At 45.4% G+C, this 23565-nt stretch overlaps 1 protein-coding gene across 3 annotated transcripts in view; it reads right to left on the bottom strand.

Moving 5' to 3' along the window:
- Positions 1-6: 6 nt before the first annotated feature.
- Positions 7-23565, bottom strand: part of specc1 (sperm antigen with calponin homology and coiled-coil domains 1) — a 54752-nt gene continuing 31193 nt past the window's right edge. For 2 of the 3 annotated variants that reach the window (XM_060057321.1, XM_060057322.1), the window contains 9 exons: positions 17490-19027; positions 14008-14215; positions 12209-12282; positions 11344-11519; positions 5937-6124; positions 5015-5115; positions 4848-4920; positions 3711-3855; positions 7-1241 (listed from right to left, as the gene is read on the bottom strand). In XM_060057321.1, the coding sequence (XP_059913304.1) occupies positions 1097-1241; positions 3711-3855; positions 4848-4920; positions 5015-5115; positions 5937-6124; positions 11344-11519; positions 12209-12282; positions 14008-14215; positions 17490-19027 (2648 nt within the window). In that variant the 3' untranslated portion in view covers positions 7-1096. Of the gene's footprint in view, positions 1242-3710; positions 3856-4847; positions 4921-5014; positions 5116-5936; positions 6125-6658; positions 8346-11343; positions 11520-12208; positions 12283-14007; positions 14216-17489; positions 19028-23565 lie in introns of those variants that run through there. The other variant, XM_060057323.1, reaches the window with a different exon arrangement.

Below are 23565 nucleotides of genomic sequence, written 5' to 3'. Positions count from 1 at the left end.
CTAACCGCCGGCATGAGTCTCAGGCGGTCGTCCTCTGAGGGGGTGAGTCAAAGTCCACTGGACTGCGATGGCATGCGCTGACAATAGAAACTATTGATCCCACTCACATTCCTGCCAATTCATCAACAACATGCAACGCATCACAGAGGAGAGGGAGGCTGGGACCTTAAATAAGCCAAACTCTGCCCGCGCCTATGGTCAGGCCGGAGCTACTGATGTTATGTTAGCATCACCATAACCTGAGGTTGGATCAACAATGCTTTCTATAGGGTAACCCTGCCAGTAGGGAACACAGGGTTGACTGTACATGCTACAGGGAATGGGAATGTGCTAAGAGTTTTAACTAGCTGGCTATAATCCCACAGGTCCTAATGTGCTCCTTAAAGCTGCAGTGAGAATAGTTGCTAACAGGCTGGGCTGTTAACACTTGGTGCCATGGACACAGGGACACAAATAGAAAATAGGATACAATGCTTATCGCACAAAACAAATGGTATGGGTGTATTTATAAATGATTGTAGCCGTCACTCACACACACACACACACACACTCCACCACAAACTCACACACCCTCTCCACCACAAACTCTCTCTCACACACACACACACACAAACACACTCCACCACAAACTCTCTCTCCACCACACACACACACACACACACACACACACACACACACACACACACACACACACACGCACAAATGTTTGCTTATATTCAAATTCTTTATCTGTTCTATTTGTTCTAACTTGTTTAATCTTGCTGATTCAATCTCCATAACAATCCGAGACACAACGTGATGTGTGCAAACATACAGCAGCAGCACCATGCCATCGGAGATAAACATCTCAATGACACGTCATATATACCCCCACCTTAATATCCACAACAAACACCAGCCTCCGAGGCGCAGGCCAATCCACATGACGCATTTAAGGAAATCACGCACACAGAGAAGCGTTTGTCAGCCCGCTGTTTGGGTCAATGTCCTGAACATCAATTTCCCCCACCGTGCAGTCTCCAGTGATGAGTTGCGAAAGGGATATTGAAACGTCAGAGCGACACAAATACGACGAGTAGTGAATCGTCCGTGGTGATTATCTTAAAAGGGAAGTCCGCAGCCCCAGCCCCGGCCCTACCGGATAGCCCTCTGTTTTCTTCTGGCACCACTTCAGAAGAGCGTTGCGCTTCGATCCTCCGAACTCCCGCGCCAGTGCAGCCAAGGGGTCTTTTCTTTCCACACTGCCACCAGGGAACGCATAGCAGTCATGTCGCAGAGAGAGAGAGAGAGAGAGAGAGAGAGAGAGACACAGGGAGACATGGAGAGAGAGAGAGAGAGAGAGAGAGAAAGAGAGTTATTTCATCTGGTGTACGTTTAGGATGTGCAGTTGTCTCTCGATTCATTCTCCACGACCCCCCCCCCCCTGCGTCAAACCAAACACATATGCATATGCGCACGGACGTACACATCTGCATCCGCTGGGTTGCAGGATCCCACCACCCTAACACAACATCGTGAGACTGCATTGTAAACAGCGTACTGAAAGGGCAGAACACTAAGCTGAAATGGCCGCAGTATGGGTGCTTGTCTTTGTTTTTGTGTTTTGCCTACTGTACAGTGATCAACTGTACTGGTCGTTTTTTTCAGCAAAAGTAAACTCCTCAAGTGCTTTCCGAAAAAGGGATCCCTTGGGTTCAGGTCTGGCAACGGGGCCATGGGAAGACCAGTAGGAGAAAAAGCATAGGACAGGTCGTGCTCGGGCCAAGCTCAACATTGCTTCATACTAAACAGCATTACTTCATGCTCAACATTAGTCCACACTAAACAACATAAAACCACACTAAACAGCATTACATCAGACTAGACAACATTACGCCACACTAAACAACATGACTTCACACTAAACAACATTACTTCATGCCCAACATTACTCCACACTAAACAACATTTCACCACACAAAACAACCTGACACAAGACTAGACAACATTACTCCACACTAAACAACAATACTCCATATACTCAACATTACTCGACACTAAACAACATTACACCACACTAAACCTTGCTCAACATTATCCCATATTTAACTTTACAACATGCTCAACATTACTCCACACTAAACAACGTTACTTTATGCTCAACATTACTCCACACTAAACAACATAACTTCATTCTGAACAACATTGCTCCATACTCAACAACATTACACCATGCTAAACATTACTCCATGCGCAACAATAATTCATGTTAAGCAACATTACTCTACACTAAAAAGCATTACTCCACGCTAAAATACATTATTCCACCCTAAACAGATTTACACAATGTTTAAAAACTGAACCCCACCCGAAACAGCATTACTCCACTAAACAACATGAGTTTATGATAAAGAAAATAACTCAATGCCAAACAACATTGATGTATGCTAAAGACAATGAATCAATGCTAGACAACATCAGTGTATGCTAAAGTACATTAATCCATGCTAACCAACAATCCCCCCTGTTAAACATACTCCATACCAAAACATTTATATAGATCTCTGTGCAGCCGAGGGCAATGGGAATACCCTCGAAATGCAGCACGGGGGGAAACCATACATCTTCAGTATAGTGTAAAAAAGTGTGGCGAGGCAGTAAACAAAGAAACAAAAACAATAGCTGCTGCTGGTTCTGCTACCAGAACATCTGCAAATGGTGTCATGGGGTCACAATGTATAGATTACTAACTCAATGTGTGCGAGTGAGATAAAAAGAGAATTTATAAACAAGCTCATAAACCAGCAGGTTGTATTGATCACGTTAGTCTCTGAAGAGGTGACTAGTGACAAGAATTGAGAGGTAGCTGATTGCCAATAACAAAGGACAGTAGGTCAGTAGATAAAAGCCTATCTTAGCCTTCCGTTAGCAATCCGTTGGAAAGAGATTGTGGAAGAATCTGTTATGAATGTTAAACATAAGGACATTTCTAACAGATTCTCCAGTGTGTCTCTAGTGTGTTGTATTATTTACTTTTTACTGTGATCCAGAGTGACCTAGATTTAACTGAGATACATGTAATTCGTGAGCAGGCAGAGGCAGAGCATGGGAGACTACTGGTTAGGCTGTGGAAATAGGGATCAAACATGGCAGCCATTTGGCTGAGAGTCAGACTCCCTAGCCAAACAGCGACAGTCCGCCAGGAAACTGCTCTCCAACACCTCTTATTAGGCGAATCTATCATTTATTGCCAAACAGCAAATGGTGGTTTTACGATTCAAATCTCAGAAATAGATAAAAAGAAGCATAAACAAACATTGATGCACTCTAAGAGGAAATATAGTGTTTCCTTAATGTTGCTAAAATTAGTAGCAACAAGAAAATATGTGAGAAAAATTAATCTAAAAACAGAACTGAAAGAGTTGTGGTGAGATTGATGAGAACATTTAGAAAACAATACAAGGCTTGTTCCACCTGGAACCAACTAGTTAAATATAATCTCACGACTGGGCTGTTCTGAAAAAAGATTTGCATCCGCAAAAGCTCGTTACATTATGTTTTTTCATCGGTTGATAAGGAAGAAGAATAGTGTTGGTCATCAGTCTGCCAAGACGGGAACCTCGCACTCCATTCTCAATGCACCAGATCAGGTTTGGAATGCCGAGGCAGGGAGGGCGGTAGGACCAGGCAGGGTTAGGGTTAGGTCAGGGCGGTGGGAGCGGAGGGCTCACCTCAGCTTGCTATTGGGCCGGTTGTAGCTGAAGGAGGCGGTGCGACCGGTGAGGGAGCCCGGGGCTTTGATGACAGACTCCAGCGAGGGGCTCTTCCTCATGAGGTTGGTGGGCTTCAGGTCGTTCCGACACCCCGACAGCTTGTCTGGGGATGGGGATGGGGGAGGGAGAGTGAATGAGGAGTGATTGAGACGAGATAGAGGAGAGCCTCATAAGGCCCTGAGAGACGCATTTCAGCATCCAGTTGTACAACACCGGGAGTGCAGAGATTCTCCTCTTGGGTGGAGCCCTGACCCTGGCGTTGTTAAGGCAATGTTCTAGAACTCGTGATACACAAGACCATCTTCTATAGAAGAGTTTTTGCAAAGCTGAGAGCTGAAAGCTGATGGAAAATGTTTACTAAATATATGGCTAACCTTTTTTAAAGGCAGGTTGCCTCAGTCATAGTCAACTTGTTGTATCATTCATATAAGGACAATGATGGTCAATAGACTTCTCCACATGTGAAGGAATACACGTGTCGAACCGTAAAATAGTGTAGATAGACCACATCAGTCTGACAAGGCTGATTTTAACAGACCACATCAGAATATATGGGTCGCAAAACATCCATTCACAAGCACACAAAACAACTGTGTCATACCCGAGAAGCAAAAATATGACCACTGATGACCACAACAATACCATCAGTTTCCTGTTTATATCTTACTAGAGCTTGGTTTGAAAGATTGCAAAATAATTTTCCATGATGATATCCTTACCTCGTTTTCAGTTTCACATATTTAAGGTTGACGGTATTATGACTTTCCACAACAGCACTCAATAAAAAGAACATTGAGGTAAATTTTTTTGCCAAAGGATAAGGTGCATAAGACATGTTGCCTGTTGAACGCTGCTAGTTGTGTTGAGTACAAGATAACTAGGTATAAATATGCGTGGGATCCCGGTGAATGGGATGCCATTCTGCGCTTAGCCCTGACCATTCAACGAATGAATACTTTGACACGTCTTTAGCGTGAGCCGAAAGCAGAGCGCTGGACTTCACTGACAGACCATAAAGGTAAACAACTTTGGTTCTACAGCATTGTTGGCATAAAGACAGGGTGTGACTCTCCACTAAATCCACAGGGCACGTACCAGGATGAGAGAATTCCCCGTGGTTGATCTTCCTCTCCAATGCCTTAGGGAGGGGCTTTATGTACGACAGCCTCTGTAAGGGAAACACAGATGGTTTCCATACTGCTGGGTGGAGCATATGCAAACCATAGATAAGATGGTCATTTTTGCCGCAGCCAGATGTATACCTGGGTGGGAGAGACGGCAGCAGCAGGGGCAGACCGCACCGGGATCCCACTGAGAGGGCTTCTAGGAGTGGAGTGCATCAGTACTGTGTGTCCTGCTCCACCTCAAAGGATCGATACACACGTTAGTTGCAATTTGGAGTATTGTCATGGGAGTAGAACCAAATTCAGGACAGTTATTAGCGTCTTTTTAAAGCTGTGTAGTGGACATTGCTAGACTTAATACATTTTGTGTAACGATTCGTGTGATTACATTTCACAGCACGGTGATTACAGTAATGTCTATGGATTTGAGCCTACAAACACAAAGGCTATGGTATGGTCAACTTTTAAGTCATAGTTACGTTATAAGGAATGACCGTAGAAAGATTTTTCCTCTGCAATAACAGACCAAAAGTATCTTGTAGAATATCTGCAGGTGAGCGTTTTGATGTATGGTGGTGCACCCTCCTTTACACCTCACACTTGAAATATAAACTCTGCTAAATCAAAACCCCCAAAATAAAGCCCAAAAAAAGGATAATTTCATAATTTAACCCCAGCAACTGACGCGCTGCGTACGACCCACTGAATTTTGGGAAATGCAGCTTCGCAAGCTCCCATGATGTACCAACGAACCACCCAAGAAGTTCACTGAGAAAACTTTAAAAGCCATAATAAAACCTCAGTCCAGCCTGAAGCTAAAGTGCTCACCCGAAGCTTCCATCCATCCCCTCTCTCCCTTTTCCCATCATCCGTGACTCCATCCCTCCCTCCCTCCTCCCCTCATCAATCCAGCCATCCATGACAATGCAGCAGAGGAGCAGATGTTCTTCTCCACCGGCATGCCGCACGGCCAACAGGAAACGTCCGTCTGCGAGTTTGTGTTTGCATGGGGGGCGTGTGTGTGTGTGCGTGCAGGCGGCATTCATGTGAGGGTGCTCACTCGGTCCGACGGTGTCAAACGACTTGATGAGAGACTGGACGGTGGCGCCGCCGTCGGAGTCGTCCTCTGTGTGGGCGTCGCCAGGCGAGGTTGGGGTCGTGGTGGTCCTGGCGATGCCACACCAGTGACCGCCGCCGCCGCCGCTCCCGCCATCTGTGCCGGAAACTCTCCCCTCGTCCCCTGGTGACCTGAGACACACATGCACACACAGACAGTGCGAGGGGTTTCCGGCATACAGAGATTTCAAAATAAGTACAAACAAGTTGGGAGGGTGAAAGGCAACACAGTTTTAAGGATCAAGGAAGCAATGGATGGAATGTGTGTTCTTATAACGCTTGGTCGAATGTTAAAGGGATCACAGAATGTATTTGGTATTGGTCCTCAGTGTCGGTTGGAAATATGTTGTAAAGAGCAGTTCTCTAGTGGGTTTCTGCCCTGAGCTGCTGCTGCTGCAGTCATGACTAGAATACTAACATTTGTACTATCTTTCAAAGCAGGGCGCGTTTGGTCAATAATGACTGACTGGTTCTAGATAGCCGGTTCTATATTTGGAACACAATCTCCCTATGACTTTCGTCCCAGTCCCTGAAGTGAACATTTGACCTCGGGAACCCCGATGTTTTGTGTTTAACATGCATATTGATGAATACACATGATCTATATGGAGGCAAATTCAGCTCTAAACTATTCCACTTAAACACACAAAACCAACACACCCAAACTGGAGTGGAGATACTTTATTGTTTGATCTACCCAAAATACAACATTTAAACTGACAAATACCATGGACACGTAGCACTGTGTATACCGTCACAGGTAAAAACAGCAATGAGTCTCTCTGTAAATATGACAATATAAATTAAAACCTTCCGAGTCAGAATAAACTGTGAAGATGATTCGGCAACTGCATAAACTGCAATAACGCCGATGATGATAACTGGATTATCAACAAATCCTGAGATGCAGAAACAAAAATCCATGCTTCTTCAACCCTACATGAAAGCAAAAGAACCATTTTGCAATTTCTCATCAGAAAGTGAACAAAACAAGGATTCAGGCATAATGGCGGAAATGATTTAACATCATCAGTGTTCAGCGTTGGTATTTTAGAACTAGCCGTTTTAAGATACTTTGAAAACATACTTATTAGAAAAACTACCTTTCTGCTTAATGGTATGGCCTAAGACTATATAAGAGTAATTCTGAGAGGCACATGTGGGTTTATTTGCTGTTAAAACTGCCTTATCAGCAGTGTTCTGCCAACATGGCTTTAACTATTAAGTAATTCCCTGCTGAGGTGTATAATCACCATTGTCCTGAACATAATTATTGGCAGCGAAAAGTGGAGACTTTTGATGTAATGGGAAATCAATCGTCTCAAATACAGTGTTTGGGGCAGCGCATGTAATAGGTCCATTGCAATGGGTTCGCACCCCTGGCTCAACAACGCCATCTAGTGGTTTAATGTTCCCACTGCACTTCTTTTTCTTGATTTCCTACATTTCCATACACCGAGTCGGTGGAATGGATGTTTTAATGAACTGGTTCCAGAATGGATGTTTTAATGAACTGGTTCCAGTAAGCGCCTTCCCAGATATTAACGTCAAGCACACATCTACCAGATGTTTCAATACAATAATCGGTCTAAAAGAGATCATTAAAATCAATTGTTGATATTGTATGGATTATAAGAAAGCTGAACAAACTTCAATCAAGAAAAAAACAATTTTTTTGATATTCTAAGGCCAAAATACTGCCTGAAATGTTCAGACTGACATCGTGCTTGTGTACTGTTTCTTGCAGTAGAACTGGACTTAGGCTTGACTAATAACTAGGTTGTTAGGCTTTGGCAATCAACACAATACTAGTTGAACGTTTGATTTATGATTTTTGGGTTCTTGTTTTTGACGCCTCTCTTTCTATCCAAACGAACTGAATTTTGAATAGTGTATATGATTTCTTTAATCTAAAAAAAGGCACAAATGCAACTTTAAAAACAACATAAAAATAAGATTTTTCTTCATCACAAACAAGGAAGTCACAGGTGTAAGCATACATTCACAAATAAAATAATAGAAAATAAACTTTAGAAGTTTCGTCAAATTAAAATACATGTTGAGACATAAATGCTTTTTTGTTTGCTGTGGCACAAACACAGTTGCATGTCAAACCAGCATAGGATTTGGCTATGCACTGCTTGAACAACAGCACCCAGTCTGGCTTCTGTTCAGATGCATGCAGCACATCACGTCAACGTCTACTACATGGAGAAACAATAAGTGCAAAGATAACACTGTCTTCAGTCTGCGATGGGTAAGGTCCCTGCCTTGGGCGGTGGGGGTAGGGAGGGAGCCCCCTCATCGGCCCTCCACTGCCGTCTTGGTGTCAAAAGTGGCCCCGGGGCCCATCCTGGGGAGAAGATGGAGAGAAGGGTCAGGAGGACTGAAAGGCAGGAGACGTGTATTACATCACAGTGCTTCACGTAAGGTCAGTATTTCTTTGGGAAGCAAGTTGTCCCTCGTCAAATGCAGTAATTACATTGGAACAAAGCGTTGTTGCAATGCTTTCTTTTATTTTTTCTTTATTTTGCATTGCATCATCTGTATGTTTGAAAACAATATGTGGTTGTTTGTGTAAATGAAACATTAGACTCAGTTTGACTTAAATGCAATCCAACTAGACATGCAAACTACTCTGCTACGTTGCATTTAAATTTGCGGCGCTTCAAACATCACCAGACTTAAAGCTAAGCAGAGCGACTACGTTTCTAATGCAAGTCGTCTTTTTTGAATATCAATCTCAACCATGCAGCTGCCTTGCCCCACTACGAATCGCAATCAGCAGGCCCATTGGTTGCTTAGCTGATCCACAGCCTCTCCATCTGAAGCAGCGCATTAGGCCCATTCACTGGAGTAAGCTCTCTGTCAGGTTTTTTGCTGAGTTGATAGTAATTATAATGAACAAGTATAGGTGTATACTTTTCAAGCCAGCACCGTTGCTGCTGTCTGGGCGGCTGTGCCCTACACACTACCTCTAATAGACCTCCTCTACAAACTTGACATCATCCACCACTGAATGGACATGATTACAGTTCAATTTGGCTGTAAATGAATGCAAAATTATAAAATGGTACGTGGAGAAATGTGTTCATATGCTTAGCATGTAGGTTAGCCATGTTCAAATCATTTCACGGGGAAATGCAGTTGGAAGTGAAATCCTGGCTGAATTAATCATTCAATTCATAAAATTGCTTTCATGCTCTCATTAGCATTATACTTTGCTACAGACTCCAAGTCAGTGTAATGACCATTGGAAATACGTGCATTGCATTTCACTTTGTTTCACTGTAATAACCATTCAAATGTCCAGCTCGCCTCCACGATATTTTCCATACTACATCTTATCCAGTAAGTGAGCCACGTTATGTTGCAGGGTCATGGCAGTCCGTAGGGACGGCATGACTCCTCGTTTCTCCTCTCCATGCAACCCCTCAGTCAGTAAGCACAATCATGACCGTCCACAGGATCTAACATGATCCACGCTCCATGATCGCTATGTTACTCGTGTGCATCGGAAGCTGATGACACATAGCATGAGTCTCATCCCGTCATGCCGTGCAGAAGGGCCGTCTAATGTCCACCGTTAGAGGCAGGTGGTTTAACTCGTCCAACAGGAAAATAATAACAACACCCGAGGGAAAACAGCAGAGGGCGCTGTATACACTTAACATGGACAGGACAAGGCACAGGAGATCCATCCAGAGGGTGCCCTTATAGAACATCGACAAGGACAACAGCCGGGGAGCCAGACAGGCATGTGGAGACAGTCAAGAAAAGACAGGTGATGCTAGCAGAGGATGCAGACAGAGAGACAGGAAAAGGCAGCAGCAGCAGCAGCAGAAGGAGCTCACAAAGCAAGGGAAGGCGGCTTGGCTAAGGGTAGGGAACTCACCTGGACTTCTACATAGGGAGCCTTGTCAGAGGACCATCTTTGACACAATCATCTTGGGGTGCTGCCGGAGGAGGGGAGCGGACGTAGCATAACGGCTAATCGCAGGGAAAAGCTATTTTTGCTTACGCTTCGGAATTTAAACGGGCTAATTTAAATTAGATTTGAATCAGCATGTTCCATTTTAGACCAAACACTGGCTTCTATTGATTTTGTTGTTCTACACTAGAGACGAATTGTAAATGTTTAAACAACGTTTATTTGCCCCGGTTCCCGGATTGTGCAAATGAAGGTGGACAGGAAGAATACAGCAGTGTGTTACGACCAGGCAGAACTTGCCTTGCACATGTGCTCACACACACACACACACACACACACACACACACACACACACACACACACACACACACACACACACACACACACACACACACACACACACACACACACACAGGTGAGCTGCAGTAAAAGAGGCTGGTGGTGGTGAGGTGCGAGGGGTGAGCGTTACTACAGGGCGACAAAGTGAGAGACGGAGAAGGCCTCAGCTTGAAGGAGGTGAATATACACAAGGGGGAAATGTTGCTGGAGACCACTGCCAACAGAGCGTGCCAAATCCCCCCATCTGAACCACAGCCCAGCAAGCAAAGTATTTAAAACGACACAATCCAAAGGTCTACATTATTGGCGTGCATCAGAGTTTACTGGCAAACAATACATTCAAAACATGTCTCCAAGTATGAATCCCTGATGTTGGATTTCAATGACCTAAAATGAACTATGTACCAACCCCGGGAGAAAAGGAGACCATTCTACTGGTGCCGGTTCTGAATGTTGATTTATAAAACATGTACAACTTTAATGGGGGGAGGTTTGGCAAAGCTCTGGCAGGATATCTCATGTCTGTGCAGTGCATCAGGAGAGATAGGGAACTGCAGCCCAGTGGCAAGACGTAGGATAAATAACGCTGAGAGAGAGAGAGAGAGAGAGAGAGAGAGAGAGAGAGAGAGAGAGAGAGAGAGAGAGAGAGAGAGAGAGAGAGAGAGAGAGAGAGAGAGAGAGAGAGAGAGAGAGAGAGAGAGAGAGAGAGAGAGAGAGAGAGAGACAGACAGACAGGGAGAGAGACAGACAGACAGGGAGAGAGACAGACAGACAAAGACAGGACAGACAGACAGACAGACAGACAAAGACAGGACAGACAGACAGACAGGGAGAGAGAGACAAACAGACACAGACAGGGAGAGACAGACAGACAGACAGACAGACAGACAGACAGACAGACAGACAGACAGACAGACAGACAGACAGACAGACAGACAGACACACAGACACACAGAGACACACAGAGACAGAGACACACACAGACAGAGAGAGACAGACACACAGACACAGACACAGATACAGGGAGAGAGAGAGAGGTTGGAGTCCAGTGGGAGTTAAAACATGGAAGTGGAGGAGGTACCTGACTCCCTGCAGGCCCTCCAGGTCGCTGGAGAGCTTGGCACTGCGGTGCTGCTCTTCCTGCAGCTGCCTGCGGAGGGCGCGCAGCTCCTGCTGGGCCTCCACCTTGATGTCGTTGGCCACCACCACCGCCGTCTGGAGGTCCGCCTGGAACCGCCTCCACTCCTCCTTCTCCTCCTGGGCGGGTGAGGAGGACACCGGGACAGGCATGTGATCAGGTGAATATCCTGCTCCCTATTAAGAGGCGCTACGTGGAATTTGCGTGCTACGTGAATTCAGAGACAAAGGGTTCAGAGACAGCTAGCCCCACTGATCAATGGGCTAGCCCCACTGATACGCTGACCATGTAGGCAATACGCTTTGTACTGACCGGTGGATTCTGACCGGTCATATGCTACATGCCGTTTCCTTCCTTCTTTAACAGACTTTCCTGTGTCTCTTACCTCACACAGTCTGAGAGTCTGAGACGGTGGATCAATTGGCACATTTTTCTTGTTGCATCACTATAGGCAGGTCAGTAGCAGTAAAAGCCAGTCAGCAAGTAAATACAAGAGGATTTGTGGTAGTAACTGATACGAAAGACACACACACACACACACACACACACACACACACACACACACACACACACACACACACACACACACACACACACACACACACACACACACACACACACACACACTTTTTTTCAAATGTATTTCTTAGACACTCATGGATTCAAAAGAAATGTCAGTAAAAGTGATGGCTGTGGTGAGGAACTGCGGCATAAGTTAGGGCCAATGTGACGGCTGCAGTGAAAAAGTGAAGTGTCATTGAACGTTTCAGACTGCAGTGGCAGTGCAGACGGCGGCTGGTTGCCTTACCTTCGATTGTCTCGTCAGGAGCTTGACCTGTCGCTCTGCATCCGCCTTCTGCTCCTCCAGCTTCCTGACATGATCTGCAGAGACAAGGGCCATGAGAAGGTCTTCCCAGCTGTGGAGAAGAACCCTCAGCACATTGTGGAGTACATAAATGTTTGGCCCGTTTACACCTTCGAGACTGTAATGTTGATTAAGGGCAATACAAAAAAAAATTAATTGAAGTGCATTGAGTTGGACTGCCACTCCCTTCACCTCAGGGTTCACAACAACAATGCACAGTGTGTCTAGTCAGGTACACACCGAGTAACAAACTGCGTTAACAAATCTTCCCTAACAATGACCAAAAGGGTTTAACAGATAACATAAGTTGTGCTACCTTTGAAAAGCAGATACAGCTATTAATATATGTTCATCTCATGAATTTGTTCGATTTCTCCAACGTTCCCATGAATCATTTTAATGGTAAATAGATACAAAATAATTACATGTTGATGATGATTAATTTTCAACAACACTCCCAGACTCCGTCAGCACATTTGAAAAGGTGAGGGCCATTGATTATCATTTTTGATCAAGCGATGATGAAGTCACGGGTCATTTCAACACTACGATGAATAATGGCCAGTATCGTGGATCTGGATTTATTCCGGGCCATCAGCCTATGTGGAGTGGGAGGATGACTCTGTGGTGAACGGACCATGTTTAGGGCTTCCTGCCTCTATGGGTTTGTTGGTCTATAGCATGTTTCTGCAATGGAGGATGATTGCAGTCTCAGAGCCACAGTACTAGGAACACATTTCTAAGACCGCATTTCTAGGACTGTGTTTCTATGACCACTTTTCTATGACCCCATATTTAGTAAGAAGAGGATTTTTTTGTCTAAAATAGTGAACTGATGTAGTTAAACGGGCTACAGCATGCATTGTGGGATTAGATCATAAAACCTACATGGCACCCTGACAGCTGATTGACACCCCAAACAGTTTTGTGGCAGGGTTACAGGGTTTGATGTCATACTTCATGATGTTGTAAATCAGAGAGTTGTGAGTCACAGATTTTCAATGGTAATTTAGTCCAGCGTCATCATTTGTTCATGTTATTTTCCCTTTAAGATTGCTGTTTCCTTTAATCAGGGAGGTTCTCATTGAGGACTTGCCTTCAGCTATGTTATTCCTGAGGTAATCCCCACCCTCACTAGTACATTATACAGCTTGAGAAAACTACAGATTTGTTGTCATTGGACCGAAAGCCTGTTAGCCTGCTATATGCTGAGCGTAAATTTATTTCTTGGCTTTAAGCGGTCCCTAAATGCATCTCCCAAGATTGACTCGTATTTCAGCACGACTGGTCATGGAGCATTTTAGAAAGAGGAAGAGGCTTTTTAACTCTGGTAGAATCCAGAACATCAGTTAACGGTCAGAGCAAAAAGTCTAAATAAAGCATCTCCATCCAGCTGCGAAGACATAATAGAGGAGAGCCGCCTGCTCACCAACCACTGGGCTGCTGTTCAATCCCCTCGCACTGCAGATTAGTGAGGATTGACGTATTAGATAGATGTATAAAATCTTGGTAATTCCCAAATTAACCAGAGGGAAAGATCTACGAGATTAGTAGCAGACCTGTTGTCACCATCTATCGGGAACCTGTGCCCTTTCAGCCTTACAACAGACAGTCAAAGTAGCTCCATTCCACCCAAAACATCTACCATCTGTGTCAGGCTGGTTTAAAGGGCAGGGCGGACTCCTTCATTCCCACACAGCGGGAAAGGCCCCGGAGCCCCTGGGAACAGAGCGGATACATACTCTCCATGTCCAGGACGGTCTGGTTGGTGTGGAGGTGGACGGCCCTCTGCTGCTCCACCTGGTCGTCCAGCTCAAAGATGGTCTCCTTCAGCTCCTTCACCTGGTTCTCCGCCTGGAGGCCCGCCTCCTCCAGGGCGCCCACCCTGGACACCAGCTCCTGCTCCCGCCGCGCCGCACTCTCCTGGAGCTGCTGGCATCGGCTCTCCGCCTGCGTGGAGGGCGAGTGAGTGAGTGAGTGAGTGAGTGAGTGAGTGAGTGAGTGAGTGAGTGAGTGAGTGAGTGAGTGAGTGAGTGAGTGAGTGAGTGAGTGAGTGAGTGAGTGCGTGCGTGCGTGCGTGCGTGCGTGCGTGCGTGCGTGCGTGCGTGCGTGCGTGCGTGCGTGCGTGCGTGCGTGCGTGCGTGCGTGCGTGCGTGAGTGAGTGAGTGAGTGAGTGAGTGAGTGAGTGAGTGAGTGAGTGAGTGAGTGAGTGAGTGAGTGGGTGGGTGAGTGAGTGAGTGAGTGAGTGAGTGAGTGAGTGGGTGGGTGAGTGAGTGAGTGGGTGGGTGAGTATACACACATATTTTATATATTTGATCTATTTGTATTCTATAGTATTTTATTATTTTTCTAAGCGCAGATAATACTGAGTATGTAATACAAACATTTCACTGCATATCCTGCATGTGACAAATAAAAACCTTTGAATCTTTGAATCTTGAAATAACAGGATTGGAACACGGAGTCAGTCAAGGCATGGGTAAAAATAGATCTGTGTTAGACTCATTGTTGGCTGGCACCGTGGCAGCGTTTATTCATTCAAGATTAATCTATGGATTTTCAAATCGATTCAAGCCCTGTGATGAAGCACCCATAGAGAAATGTGCTTTGCCTTGTCAAACAAGCAGCAAAAGGAAAAATAAATGGTAAAATCTCCAACCATCTAAAAACACACAAAATTCGACAGAGCATTCCTATTGATTCATTGCCTCATCATTTCAGCAGCAATGCCCTGCGCATTTTGATCCACCGCAATGTCCCAACAGTGACTGAACTTCAGCACATACGTCCAACAATGACAGAGAGCAATTTAGGCAGGCTCACGGAGACTCATGGAAATGAACGTTCACCGTCTAGATGGGGTATGACGATCACTGCTCATCTAGCCCTTTAAGCCCCTCTAAAGATCACCGTGGAGGCCCTTGTGAACAGCCCTGCTGTCAGGGACACTGACACATTACAGCAGCTCCCCTCAAGTCCCAAGCCCATGGAGCCACTGCTAACGTAGCTGTGTGGTTCCCCAAGTGACATTGTATCACTCTAATAGAGCACGATGCGAGCAAGAGAAGCCGTGAACTGGCCTCACCCGTCCGCACCCATGTGGCAGAGGCCAGTAGCATGAGTCAGAGAAGGTGTATGTGTCTGTGCACGCGTGCGTCACCCTAGAAAAGGCACCACTCTCTAACATTGTCCAACAGTGATGACATTGAATATGACAGGGGTGAACACAGCCACACCCGGATTCCCACAATAAACATCTCTGCTGTTGTTTATCAAGTTAAGGGCGGGAAACCACCCTTAACTGTTATGCCAACAACCACGCAAGTGCTAGTTGAGTGAACATGGGTTGTCAACAGCCGCAGAGAAAGCCAGTCAGCAGAGGGAATCCGTCCAAATGAATGTGCCAAATCCAAATGTGCAATCAAAAGAAAGTCAAAATGCTGCAAGGAAGTTTAACAAACAAGGAGCCATGATCTCATGCTTCAAATGGGAACACATTGGCTTCCTTTAGGACTGAAATGTTTTGAATCAAGAAATAAGTAAATACATTTCATATAAGGCATTTATTTTAACCACAAGCCTCTATTTATCGAATGGCCTAAACCTATACAATGTAAATTATTCCCGATACACAATCAAGTTTTTTTTTTTTTTAACAATAACGATTTGGAATAAAGTATATTCACATCAACCTTGGGATTTACTCTGCTCACCTTTTTCTCCACAGACCAAATTAGATCAAATCATATTTTTAAACCAAATGTATGGCTCTATTGAAAAGATACAGAGACTCTTAGTGTTACTGTAAACTTCTAATTTAATCTCATTCGACCAATTCTGAATTAGTCCAATAGGATTATAAATACACATTTATTTTAATTTATACTTGCACAGTTCGACGAGTGATTAATAATAGGATGTTCAAATTAAGTTCACAGTTTCCAGAAATCTTCAGCTTAGGGAATCCATCTAGATAATGAGTGCACTGTGTAAACGCCAGCTGAATTTGAATGAATGAAGTCAAAGTGCTTTGTACCACAGTTGAGTCTCATACTTTGCTTATTTCATTCCTTATATGCAGCAGTTAAATTAACTCTTTCTCTCTGGAGGCAGTGTTTAAAAACAGAAAGGTCTCCTTTAAGCACAGTTGGCAAGTTAACTAGACCAACAATGTTGTCTGAATTCATTGAGTCACATGTGACTCACTCCCATGAATGCCCCGGATTAATATGCAATCGCACAAACGAACACTGCACGCACATACCCCAACGAAGCAAACCAATAAAAGTGTCCAACCAATAAACTGCAAAAGAGAGAGTTGAATAAACACAGCCATAATTCTTGTCCAGCAGATCCTCATAATATATATACAGCACAGGTGTAGTAAAAGTACTCAATAAATAGTGGTCCGTACTGTCATATGCACTGGTACATTCAGTAATAAAGCTCTTCAAAATGTAGTGTATGCCGACTGTCTAACAAGAAACTCATTACATAAACAAATTATTTCCAACATTCCACATTCAAGATATTTTGACAACGAGTCTTTCTAAAACACATTTTTTTGTATGTTTTGTTGCATATGAGACACATTCAACCTTACTTACTTTTAACGGAAGGCAAAACATGAGTAGACCATAATAATATATTAAAATAATAATAGTATTTTTCCTTAAAAATATTATCGCTATAACTTATGGTTGAGAAACTGCCTGTCAATATAATTTCCTGTGCGATAAATAAAGCTATCTCTATCCATCCATCTGAATCTATATATTTTTCTAGTTCTCAGTTATACTCTCTGTACATGTACAGAGAGTATAACTGAGAACTAGAAAAAAATATAGAGTATGTATACTACTTCTAAACTGAGTGCAGTACTTTAGAAGAACCATGATACCAACGCAACTGAGTGCAGTGCTGTAATAGTACCCTCAAACCCTCTAAACAGAATGCAGTACTGTAGTACTACCCTGATAGCGTCTAAACAGAGTGCAGTACTGTAGTAGTACCCTGATACCGTCTAAACAGAGTGCAGTACTGTAGTAGTACCCTGATACCGTCTAAACAGAGTGCAGTACTGCAGTAGTACCCGGACACCATCTAAACAGAGTGCAGTACTGTAGTAGTACCCTCATACCTCCTAAACAGAGTGCAGTACTGTAGCAGTACCCTCATACTGTCTAAACAGAGTGCAGTATTGCAGTAGTACCCTGTGCTGTACCTTGGAGATGGTGTCTTTAGCGTGCTCCGCCTCCCCCTGCGCCTGCAGCAACTCCTGCCTCAGCTCCGACAGCTCGACCTCCAGCCGGTCCTTCTCCTCGTGTGCCGCCTTCAGTAGCCCCTGCAGCTCCGTGCTGTCACTGGCGCTCTGCATGGCTTTGATCTCCATGACCTTCTGCCTCTCGATGTCCACCTGGGCTTTGAGCCGGCTGTTGTCCAGCCTCAGGCCCTCGCCGCAGGCCCGCTGCCCCTCGGCGGCCTTGGCTGCCTGATCTCCGACCTGGGCCGCCAGCTCCAGCTGCTCCTGCAGGCCGTCCCGCTCCTCTCTGAGGCTGCGTGCTTGGGCCTGGGCCTCCTGGTGCTCCTGCTCCAGGGCGCGCAGGCTGCCCGTCAGCTGCTGCTGGATGTCCACCAGCTTCTCCCGCTCGAAGCGGGAGCTCTCCACCAGCTCGCCGTACCGCTGCTCCAGCTCGGCGTGTCGTGGAGCCTGGCTGCCCAGCTCCTCCTCCCTCTGGGCCTGGGCCTGGGCCTGCTCCTGGAGCCGCCCCGCCAGCACCTCGTTCTTCTGGGCCACCAGGTCCACCCGCTCCCTCTGCTGCTGGAGGGAGGACTGCAGGAGCCGCTTGTCCTGGGCCAGCCGCTCGTTCTCGGCGGTGAGCTCCTGGACCACCTGCTGCTGGTCGGCCAGCTCCTGCAGCGTGGCCTGCAGCTCCTCGGCCGTGCTGTGGTGGCTCTCCTCCATCTTGTATATCTGGTCGGTGAGGCTCTGCACGGAGATGCCGGTCCCCGCCGCGCCGTTCCCCGCTGGTACGCTGGTGGCGTCGCTGCTGATGCTGCTGCAGGCGGAGGTGGAGTGGGACGGGATCTTCTCGAACTCTGAGCAGTCGGGGGACGAGGCATCCTTGATGTCAGCGCTGGAGGAGAGGGAGGATCTGAGTGGGCTGCCGGCGGAGGGTGGGCTGTTTTCCCCAGGAGCGGAGGCGTTTGAGTCTGACGGGAGGCCGTTGAGCATGGGCTTGGAAGAAGTCTCCAGGCCCAGCAGCGTCTCCTTCAGAGTCTGGTTCTCCTCCCGGAGGCCGGCCAGCTCCTTCTGGAACTTGGCGTTCTTTTCCCTGAGCTCCCCGACCATCACCAGGACGTCTGACACCTGAACCGGCCCATGCTCGGGGGACTCCTCTCGGGACGAGTCGGAGCCCGGTGTCTCTGCGGTCGGGGAGGCGGCGGGGGCCTTCCCTCTGAAGCCCTGCAGCTCCATCCTCAGGTTGTTGATCTCGTTGTCCTTGGCCTTGGCCTCAGCCTGGAGCTCTTTGACCTGGGACTCCAGAAGGCCCTTGTCCGGGCTCTCCGCATCGCCCCGAGCCCTGGCTGTGCTGCGCGGGTGCCTGGCTATGGAGGAGAGGCTGGACGTGCTGGCACTGGAAACAATCTTCTTGGCAGTGGAGTTCTTGAGATGCTCTCTCAGAGAGACGCGGTCCCTGGTGATACTGGTGGGGAGCTCTTTGGGTGCTGGGATGCCGGACTTCTTGTTCCCCGTGGCACCTTAACGAGAGAATAGGAGGCATGTTAAGGTATAATAATAATAATAATAATAATCAGTACACCTAGAGGACAGGTACAGGGGACAGATTGCAAATGTCCTTATATAATTATATGCACCAAAGTTAATTCCCATATAATTATACGTACTCACATGCAGTCTGAAAGTACTGAAATAAGTAAGAAATAACATACGGAACTTCTTAGACTAGAAAATGTCCACCAAAAGACTGAGATTTCTCAATGAACCATTGACATTTAGCTCCTCAGTGAGCTAGAAACATGACCCTCGTCTTGAAACCAATATTTGTTTGTTTACCGCGAAGGTTAACAAACATAACATTCAGCAGTTGGGAAACCAGCTTACACTCCAACAACTACAGTTATATGCAAGAGGGCAACACTAATACATAAAACCATATAAATCCACGTTTCCATGGCAGAACCTATCCCCAGGAACTAAGAACCTTTGGAGGAACTCACAAGGGCCTCAAGTCTGTTACCACCCCAGGGACCAAGGTCAAAATGAGGTTCCGGGGATCATTATACCCCACAAAAATCGCTGCTCTGCGATTTTTTTTTTCTCCAAAAGTACAGGCACTTTGCAGCGTTGAACATTTCTGATTGGTCGAGCAGCCAACTCGTGGGAATTTATTCCAATAGGTCGTAAAAACACTTTGCTTACTTTCAGATCAGGCTCACAATAAATAAACCACACAATAAAAATGGGACAATAAATATCTCATAGCCGAGGGGAATTATGATGAATGGGTCATTTATCCATGTTTAATTTGGAGACCTTGATTTTTGAGGTTGTAGTCTGATAACTAAAAGTAGGCTATCTCTCTCATGGAGGAAAGGGGGTACACATTCTAAAGATTGGCTTGCAGCACCGACTGCTATAAAGATTAATACATACGTAACAGAAAGCTCTAATAAAATTCATGTAGTTTCCAATATAGTGTGATATAGTATTGTTGCACTTTCTTACTTCAGCTGACTAATATGCGTAACCTTCGTGGGGCTTTAGACCGCGAAGGAAACGCAGACAACAAAAAGCTGAAGGAACCTTTAGGTTCCTTGTACGCTAGTCCCTGGGACTAAAAGTTCTTGGTACTTTTGGTTTAAAAAACGCGGCTGATGTCTTCTATTTGTATTCACTTGTTACAATAGATGCCATTCCTCAGTGAGTTCATATTGCCGGTCACTCTCAGCAGGCCATTCAGGCCTTGTGTAGCGGCTAGATGACAAAGAGTGTCTGACTGGCAACCTCTGTGTGTTGGATCACTGGGGTCAATCGGTGCCCTGGCAGAGTTCCACTGTGGCATTTAGCCGCATTAACGTGGGCCGTTGGCCGGGGACCTTTCCAGACCAAGATGGCCGACGAGAGCAGTGTGCCGGCTGAATAGCCTTTATTGTTGTTGTTTTTTTATAAAATCAGCAAACAGCCACACACAAACCCAGCACACACACCAGGGGTGAGATGGGCTGGACGTTTCCAATGGATGACAATGGTCTCCCAGCACGTGGAACATTCCGGCACAAAGTGGCTTTGGCCGCACATTAACACAAAGAGAGGGCCTGTACCACCACACACAAACATGCACCCCCACACACACACACACACACACACACACACACACACACACACACACACACACACACACACACACACACACACACACACACACACACACACACACAGTCAGTCATCAAACCAATAGGGCCGACCGACACACAAGGCAGACAGGCAGTCTGTGTGCAAAGATAGACAGGGCATATCTACCGGAACAACACACTTATGGCATTGACAGGCATACAAATACATACACACATTTTTTACAGACAAGCCACTTGGCCTAGTTCAGCATGGCTGTCCAAGTAGCCTGGCTTTGACAGACACTTCACAGAGACTGATCCCTAATTTAACCACGTCGGAAACAGGCCTGCCAGGTCTATATCATAGTAGTCCAGATCTCTGGTAAGCATACGCAGCACGTGCTGCTGTGGTGGAGAGGGAGAACGGAAGCACAGAGAGAATAAAGAACACAGAGGAGATGTTCACGACAAAGCTATTGGGGCTATAGGGAGAAAAGCAGGCTCTTATTTGAGTCACAAGGAAGTCATTTGAAGTACATTCAAAGTCAAGGTGTTTTATTCATCCGACGCAGGTCATAACACAGGAGGGGTCATCGAAGAACAAATGGTTTCAAAATGCATAAGGGTTCAGAGGAGATTTAAGAAAATGTTCCCTGAGTGACACTCAAAATAATCGGTGTGTGTCTTGGCTTTTAGTTAAAGTTGCTTCCTTCACAAATCACCAAGAGAAATGAGACCCTTATCCCGTTGTGCAACGCTTCCTATCAACTAGTCTCTGGATTATCACACATGAGCAGCATCAAAATTATATTTAACATTTTTAATGTATCTAAAAAATCCGCCATTTCAAAGAAGGAAAATAACTGACAGAATGAGGACATCATGAGTGCCAATGGTAAATTATGTAATGTTGCATGGCAGAAATGGCATGCTGTGATGCGCATCGCTATTGCATGCTGGGTAATTCGTCAACCACACAGTCAGGAAGGGACAATGCATCTGTTCTAGAGCAGGTACTGTTGCGTTCCATCTTACTGTTAGAGAGAGAGAGAAAGATGCAGAGCGATAGAGGGAAAGATGAGTTAAAACTAAGAGAAGTCAGATGTATTCATGATCTGGTCACTTTCCATTAAGATGACAACTCCCACTTAATGCTGCCGACTCCACACCATCAGAACCAGCTCTCGGAGCTCAGGTCTTCTCCAGCGCTGAGTGAATGAAACCCAGATGGAGCACATGAACCCCATTGTCTCTTTTTACCCATGACATCACAACAACTGGCTTTATGTGGGGTTGAGGATGACACAAGTCGGAATTATGCGAGCAGCGTGCATCAACAGAATCAAACAATTGTGAAGCCAATGATGCAATCTCTGGAAAAGGAACTTCTGGTTAAACAGCTGAGGAACATTTCCAACGAAGAAAGCAGAAGGAACTCAGTCCCTAGAAATCCAAGACCCTTCTATCGCAGTCAACGGCTGCCCGTCCCTTGGAGTCCATTTAATCAGAAGTCCCAAGACGTGTTGGCTTACTGTACAACCTCATCCCCTATTCCCATGCCTGAACAGCAGCTGCAGAATGTCTATCGCTTTAATCTCCTTCTCTCCTGGAATCAGGACATGAACAGCTACTGTGCCGGCCAAAATATGTCTCAATATGTTTCAATGCGAGGAGGTTATATGGAACGATTATAAGTTATTAGCTTGGAATAGAGGTACAGCAATGGGAATATTAAATGCCAAGTTTGCATTTTATGAGTAAAATATGGCACGGTGCTTTGAGTTTGAATGACTGCAAAGCTCACCTCGAGTTTAGCTTGCCTTAGGGGAACTGTGGGGAAGGTACCAATGAAGTTTCAGACATACAATACAATTGGTTTGCAGTATAGTGATGGCTAGAGTACAGCTATTCTTTGGGAAACTGGAAATTCAGCCAGAGAAAATGGCCAGCTAAGACAAAGCTCCTGTAATACAATGAACTCCACTGGTGTCCATAGTAGAGAATTTATGAACTGGTAAACAGATGTCGATAGATTATTTAACCAAAGAAAATTGCTGTAGTGATGCAATATCGCTATTTGGGGTTGGGTAAAATATAAACAATGACTGAACAGACCAAAAATATGACATTTTGCCATCGCATTTAATGGTAATATGATGTTTCTATTGTATTTCCATTTCTCGCTCTAGGTCAGCACAAACAGGTGTCAAGCTGCAAAATAAATGACCAAGAGATGAACCTGTCTTCATCCCAATAGAAAATAAATCCTCACACAGTTGGGGGGGGAAACTTGCACTCATTGATACTAAAGAGCAAACGATAAGCAGACACAGACTTTGGATAGAACATGGTTAATTTGCTAGAATAAACCAATGAATTTCTATTGATGGCCTTCCAAAACCCAGAAATAATGGAGACTAGAAATTCTATGGCGTAGATGTAGAAGGTCAAATAACAGTGCTTTCTTGGAGTACGGAATCAATAAACAATCATCTTATCGTGGCTGATTTGTATGTGAAGATACATTGAGGAACTCTGGGGCATGGGCAACGTGCCAAACAGGAAGACATGAACTGCCAGCTTCAACAGGCCACCAACCAACCCATTAAAAACAACTCCAAATGACCTAATATGGTCCACATTCTAATTTCCAGTTATGTTCTCTGGAGCATGCTCAATAGCTTTGTTTCTTTTAGGATATGTGCATTTCGTCTTTCGCATAATTCCTGACCAAACGTACCTCACCTTGTTATCAATTTATTACTTTATGGCAAGTTGCTTCCTTGAGCACAGTAACGGTCGGGAAGGGATCCTCTGATCGTAATGAAGATAAGCTCTTCATTCACAGCTAGGGGGGCTTGTTGCTGGACTCCAGACAGTATCACACAGCTATTGTAGTCATTCAAGAGTCTGTTCAAGAGTGCAATGAGGGCAAAGTGCAG

This window comes from Gadus macrocephalus, chromosome 7, assembly GCF_031168955.1.
Source record: "Gadus macrocephalus chromosome 7, ASM3116895v1".
NCBI classification, from domain to species: Eukaryota; Metazoa; Chordata; class Actinopteri; order Gadiformes; family Gadidae; genus Gadus; species Gadus macrocephalus.
The sequence above is the reverse complement of the archived record's forward strand: the minus strand, read 5'-3'. Positions and strand labels throughout refer to the sequence as shown.